The sequence below is a fragment of the Chanodichthys erythropterus genome, chromosome 12, assembly GCF_024489055.1.
Source record: "Chanodichthys erythropterus isolate Z2021 chromosome 12, ASM2448905v1, whole genome shotgun sequence".
NCBI classification, from domain to species: Eukaryota; Metazoa; Chordata; class Actinopteri; order Cypriniformes; family Xenocyprididae; genus Chanodichthys; species Chanodichthys erythropterus.
The window spans coordinates 54,660,119-54,666,792 of NC_090232.1; the positions used below are offsets into that span (position 1 = coordinate 54,660,119).

The following is a 6,674-nucleotide window of genomic DNA, read 5'->3' on the forward strand; positions in this document are numbered from 1 at the left end:
CCAAGGCACTAAAAGACACTATGATGATTCTGGAGCAGTTTGTTCTTCAGCGTGTTTCTTCTGGTGGGTCCGAAATCTACCTAAATAAGTGAATCTCTCGCCACAGATGGAGCAGCGGTAAGGTTTCTCTCCTGTATGAATCCTCTGGTGCTTTTTTAAGGCACTATGTACACTGAATCTCTTCCCACAATCACTACAGTGATACGGTCTTTCTCCAGTGTGAACTCTCTGATGATATCCAAATTCACCCGGCTTAGAAAAGCTCTTCCCGCAGTAGGAGCACAGGTACGGTTTCTCTCCGGTGTGAATCCTCTCATGATAAATCAAATAAGACTTGTGACGGAATCGTTTCTCACAGTGTGAACACTGATACTGTTTATCAGAGTGCATTTTTTGGTGTGACTTTAGAGAACTTGAGTTTGAAAAGGTTTTCCCACATTCGCTGCACTGGAACGGCCTCTCATTGGTGTGAACACGCGAATGGGCCTTCAGAGAGACCAAGTACGTGAATCTTCTCTCGCAGTGAGGGCACTTGTACGGCCTTTCGCCCGTGTGGGTTCGCTTGTGAACAACAAGGTGATGTTTGGTACTGAAATATTTGTTGCACCCGCCGCAGTGGAAAGTCTTTGTGTGTCTCCTTATGTGAGCTTTCATATTATAAAGAGTGATGAAAAACACCTTCCCACACTGTTCGCAGCGAAACTCCTTCTTAACATTGTGCTCTTTTGTATGACATCTCTTCTCTTCTAAGGTAGGAAAGCTGATGTCGCATATCATGCAGGTTAAATCTTTCTCTTCCATGTGGTTTCTCTCATGTCTCGCTAAATGTCCTTGTATTCTGAATGTTTTTCCACAGGTGGAGCAGGAAAAACTCTTGACCTTCAGCTGATCTTTTGATGTTGTTTCTTCAGCTCCATCAGAAGATGAACCACTGTCATCATCTGAAAGAAACACAATTTTAACAAAAAGTCTAACATTAAAATGTATTCAGATGTGTTCATACTAATCCGCAGGTTCCCATGCCATTCTTCTCCCAAGATTATCAGCAAATTATGAATCCAGGTCACAGTCATAATCAACATATGGTTTAAAAGGCAACTGCAATCATTTTTTGCCGCAGGACAGACATTGTGAACAAATATTCTGTTGACTTTGCAGGAATGTTATATGAAGATTGTACAAAGTAAACATTAGCAGCATCAGGGTTGCCCCTGTTTTATGATCTCTTTATGAAATTTTTGAAGCATCAAATTGGTAGTTGCGTAGACTGTCAGTGGAGAAACAGAAAACTTTCAGATTTCATTAAAATACACTATATTACCAAAAGTATTGGGACACCCCTCCAAATCGAAATTGAATTCAGGTGTTCCAATCACTTCCATGGCCACAGGTGCATAAAATCAAGCACTAGGCATGCAGACTGCTTCTACAAACATTTGTGAAAGAATGGGTCGCTCTCAGGAGCTCAGTGAATTCAAGCATGGTACTGTGATAGTTTGCCACCTGTGCAATAAGCCAATTTGTGAAATTTCCTCACTACTAAATATTCCACAGTCAACTGTTAGTGGTATCATAAAGTGGAAGCAATTGGGAACAACAACAACTCAGTCACAAAGTGGTAGACCACGTAAAATCACAGAGCGGGGTCAGCGCATGCTGAGGCACACAGTGAGCAGAAGTCGTCAACTTTCTGCAGAGTCAATAGCTACAGACCTCCAAACTTCATGTGTCCTTCAGATTAGCTCAAGAACAGGGCGTAGAGAGCTTCATGGAATGGGTTTCCATGGCCGAGCAGCTGATCCAAGCCTTACATCACCAAGTGCAATGCAAAGCGTTGGATGCAGTGGTGTAAAGCACACCGTCACTGGACTCTAGAGCAGTGGAGACGTGTTCTCTGGAGTGACCAATCACGCTTCTCTGTCTGGCAATCCGATGGACGAGTCTGGGTTTGGCGGCTCCAGGAGAACGGTACTTGCCTGACTGCATTGTGTCAAGTGTAAAGTTTGGTGGAGGGGGATTATGGTGTGGGGTTGTTTTTCAGGGGTTGGGCTTGAACCCTTAGTTCCAGTGAAAGGAACTCTTAATGCTTCAGCATACCAAGACATTTTGGACAATTTCATGCTCCCAACTTTGTGGGAACAGTTTGGGGATGGCCCCTTCCTGTTCCAACATGACTGCGCTCCAGTGCACAAATCAAGGTCCATAAAGACATGAGTGAGTTTGGTGTGGAGGAACTTGACTGGCCTGCACAGAGTCCTGACCTCAACCTGATAGAGCACCTTTGGGATGAATTAGAGCGGAGACTGTGAGCCAGACCTTCTCGCCAACATCACTGCCTGACCTCACAAATGAGCTTCTAGAAGAATTGTCAAAAATTCCCATAAACACACTCCTAAACCTTGTGGAAAGCCTTCCTAGAAGAGCTGAGGCTGTTATAGCTGCAAAGGGTGGGCCAACTCCATATTAAACCCTACAGATTAAGAATGGGATGTCATTAAAGTTCATGTGCAAGGAAAGGCAGGCGTCCCAAAACTTTTGGAAATATAGTGCATCTTCATTTATGTTTTGAAATGACAGAATTTTCATTCCTGGGTGACTAACCTTTTAAATAAAACACTGGGCAGAAAATGTTTTTTTAAGAGAAAAGCTCTGTCTAATTTTTATGCAGGAGACAACATAACTTTCTACAATTAAATGACTAAGATGGAAGTGTTGGTTTTTTGGGCAGTGTCAAGGTGCTAACATCCTCTCAAAATCCTTAACGTCTTGTGACTAACTCGTGGGTACTCATGCACGGAATCTGGGCTCTTAAATTTGAAAAACAAAATTAATTCAGTTGTAAAAATCTGCATTTTTTTAGCTCAGGCTGATGGCCAAAATAAAATCTTCTGCTTCTCATAAGGATTGGAAAACCATAATTCATGCATTTATTTCAATAAGACTGGACTACTGCAACTCATTGCATTTAGGGATTGTTCAGCAGGTACAAAATGCTGCAGCCAAAAGTTAACAATAACTAGAAAGAGGGAAATTATCACTCCTCTTCTGATTAGTTTGCATTGGCTTCCTATTGAGTTTAGGATTTAGTTTAAGGTATTAGTGTTTGTGTACAATTCCCTGGCAGGCTTGGCACCATCCTACCTGTATGATCTTCTACCCTACCTTATTATTATTATCCTTAAATAAAAAAATATGACTGTATATTGTGAAAAATCTTAATATAATTTTTGGCCAAATCATGCAAACCTAAAAACAAGCAAACCTGGATTTTCTTTTTCTTTTTTTCTTTTAATTGCAATTGACATTTTTAGCATAAATACTGTAATTAAAAAATATATGCATTTTTATTTCTCTGCAAATCATTCAGCCTTACTATCATTTGCCACTATGTTCCCAATACCTCAGATGATCTGCTGTCAAACCTGATCAGGTTCATCAGAGACAAACAGCCAATATGAATCTGATCCTACAGAGACTCTGATGAATGACATTCAAGTGTCATGAAAAACAGCAAAAGATTACAAAATAAACAAACCTGCAGGAATAAACTCCTCCTTGTCATCATTCCCATCTTCCTCCTTGTCATCATTCCCATCATCCTCATTATTTGCTTCATCCTTCTCCTCCTCATGGCTCTGTTGTTGTTCCTGCACTGTGGTTTCGTTTCCTTTGCCGTTACAATCAGAGGTTTGATCAGTGGATCCATGATCCTGAGTGTCAGTATAACACAGTAAAGTGAGGCTGAGCTCTGAGTCCTGTGTGTCTCTGGATCTCTGATTTCTGACGCTCCAGAACGAATCCTGACAGTGCAAAACAAAAGATATATTAGCTGGCTCTGACACTGGGTTCAAACTTAATTCGTTAAAATACAAACTGACAAGATGATTCTGAAGAATCATATTCAAACCTCTCTGTTGGGTTTGTCTCCTCTTTCTCTCAGCTTTGCCTCCAGTGACGCCACCTCTTTCTTCAGCTGACAGATTTCACTGATGAAATCCTCAATATCCAGCATGGACAGATCAGTTCCTACTGATTTACAGCAGATCACATCCATCTGCGCTTTCATGCTCAACTTCTGAACACAAACACAAATGCATTAATACAAGATGCATTTATAATATACTCAAAAGATTAAGTTAAAAAATAAGGTGATTATTTAACTTTTCAAACAATGGATTTACCCTAATCTGATCTCATATTTCATCTCGAAAATCATTTTCACATAAATATATAATGAAATTATGTTTATTACAATGAATGTTCAGACATTTTATAATAAGCCATCATAGGTATGACTTTCTTCTTTCTGATGAACACAATCTGAGAAACATTAATAAATATCTTAAAGCGCCCAAGCTTGATAATGGCAGTGAGCACTGCGGGACCAACAAGTATGAAGCTGAAGAAAGTGTCTCCATCCATAATTAATGTGCTCCATACAGCTCCGGGAGTTAATAAAGCCCTTCTGAAGTGAAACAATGCTTTTTTCATGTTTTTATACTTAACAACTATAGAACAATGTTTAAACATTTATTAAAGATAATATCCAGCAAGATATATCTGTAACTTTCAAAGACATTATTTTTTAGATACTTAAATTCTGACCCTACTAAAAACAAAGCTTGCTTTGTTTAAAAATTTAAAGGGTTAGTTCACCCAAAAATTAAAATAATGTCATTTATTACTCATCCTCATGTTCCACACCCGTAAGACCTTCATTAATCTTTAGAACACAAATTAAGATATTTCTGACAAAAACCGATGGCTTAGTGAGGCCTGCATAGCCAGCAATGACATTTCACTTCGGTAAAGTTGGTTTTATATTCGGACTTCTGATAAATTCAGACTTTCCAATAAATGTGCAATAAATTAATGTTTGCTAATTTTAAGCAGCGACATGATATTGACAACCAACGATTGTCAACTTACAACATTTTTCACAGTCGATCAAAATAGGCAAGTATTGTTTTAATGGCATATTTACTTGTGAATGTCTGCTGAATGCCCAATGTAGTGTGATTAACAAGACTATTGAATACGGATGTCCGAATATAAAAACCAACTTTACCGAAATTGACATTTCCTCTCTCAAGATCCATTAATGTACTAAAAACATATTTAAATCAGTTCATGTGACTACAGTGGTTCAATAGAATATTTTTGGTGCACCAAAAAAAAAAAAAATAACTTCAAAACACTGCTTCATGAAGCTTCAGAGCGTGTCAGTGTGTAGAAACAGCGCCAAAGTCACGTGATTTCAGCAGTTTGACACGCGATCCGAATCATGATTCAACACGCTGATTCATAACGCTCCGAAGCTTCAGTGTTTTGAAATCAGCCATCACTATATAAGTCGTTATTTTGTTTTATTGGTGCACCAAAAATATTCTCGTGGCTTTATAATATTAATATTGAACCACTGTACTCACTTGAACTGATTTAAATATGTTTTTAGTGCATTAATGGATCTTGAGAGAGGAAATGTCATTGCTGGCTATGCAGGCCTCACTGAGCCATCGGATTTCAACAGAAATGTAAATTCAGCTTCAGAAGATCTTCATTAATCCCCGGAGCCGTGTGGAGTACGTTTAAGATCGATAGACGCACTTTCTTCAGCTCATACTCGTTGGTATGACACTGGATGAGTCAGGATATTTGTTAATATATCTATGATGGTGTTCATCAGAAAGAAGTCAGGATGGCTTCAAGGCGAGTAAAGCTTGGGCTAGTTTTTATTTGAAAGTGAACTAATACATGATCGCATTATCCCTGGATAACTTGTGATTCACTAAACATTCCTGCTGTTTACATTATATGCACTTACCAACAAACTGCCAACAAAAACATTTGACGCAGTTTTACTCACGTCCTGCGGTTCCGACCCATGACCGGGATGTTTTATCGATGGGACCGCTCCATCTTTTAGTCTTAAACGATCCGCAAATCCAGCGTCGAACTGAGCCTTGTTCGTAAAACATTCGTCACCGAAATGCCGGGAACAAACAAACAAACTTCCACAACTCCGCTGCTGCCCCGGGAAAACAAACTGCATCCACTGCTCCCTTAACGCTGGGTCCTTTGGGAAGCTGAACAAGGTTATCTTTCCCTTACATCCAAAAACACACCTCTTTGGTGACATTGTTGAATTCGCGTTTTAACAAATCAAACAACTGTTTCTCGAGACAGTCACGTACAGCCAGCGCTGCAGACTTCCCAACATGAATGAAGCACGGTGATGGGCGTGCTCGTGTGCGCGCGCTCTTCCGGGAGAAGTGCCCATACAAGGAATTCCGCCCTTCATGACGTCAAACCTGAAGGAGTACGTGGTGTATTTGGATGAGAAATAAACAATATTCCATCTTATCCCAATTTCAAAACTGAATTAATATCACTGCTCAAATCTCTTCGATATATAAATAACAAAAAATCCCTAAAATTTATAAAATATTATGAAGAAATGTTTAAAGAAAATACATATATTTAAAAGCTCTCCCTATATATCAATGTCTGTATATTATTGTACCAATAATGATAGTGTATGCAGTCTTGTATATTTGTCTATTCTTCTTTTGATTTATTTTTTATTTTTTTGTATAACCCTTGATGTTTTATTTTATTTATTTATTTATTTTTTTGTATATGTGTATGCAATTCCTTGACAATGTTGTTATATT

At 38.9% G+C, this 6,674-nt stretch overlaps 1 protein-coding gene across 3 annotated transcripts; it reads right to left on the bottom strand.

Moving 5' to 3' along the window:
• Positions 1 to 6,202, bottom strand: LOC137031917 (zinc finger protein 883-like). 3 transcript variants are annotated; one of them, XM_067403299.1, is made up of 4 exons: positions 5,867 to 6,202; positions 3,908 to 4,072; positions 3,536 to 3,800; positions 1 to 941 (listed from the first exon to the last, which is right to left on the bottom strand). In XM_067403299.1, exons 1-4 carry the CDS (start codon positions 6,137 to 6,139, stop codon positions 19 to 21), a joined length of 1,626 nt encoding a protein of 541 aa, XP_067259400.1. In that variant the 5' UTR covers positions 6,140 to 6,202; the 3' UTR covers positions 1 to 18. The 3 variants fall into 3 exon arrangements, with proteins under 3 accessions (XP_067259400.1, XP_067259399.1, XP_067259398.1); XM_067403298.1 differs by having other exon boundaries at positions 3,908 to 4,075; XM_067403297.1 differs by having other exon boundaries at positions 3,908 to 4,075; positions 5,825 to 6,202.
• Positions 6,203 to 6,674: the final 472 nt, after the last annotated feature.

Coding starts and splice junctions, on each gene's coding strand:
- LOC137031917 (XM_067403297.1), bottom strand. CDS start 6,139: ATGTCACCAAAGAGGTGTGTTTTTGGATGTAAGGGAAAGATAACCTTG. Junction 4,076..5,824: donor TTTTTGTTGGCAGTTTGTTG/GTAAGTGCATAT, acceptor GTTTGTGTTCAG/AAGTTGAGCATGAAAGCGCA. Junction 942..3,535: donor GGAGGAGTTTATTCCTGCAG/GTTTGTTTATTT, acceptor TGTTTCTTTCAG/ATGATGACAGTGGTTCATCT.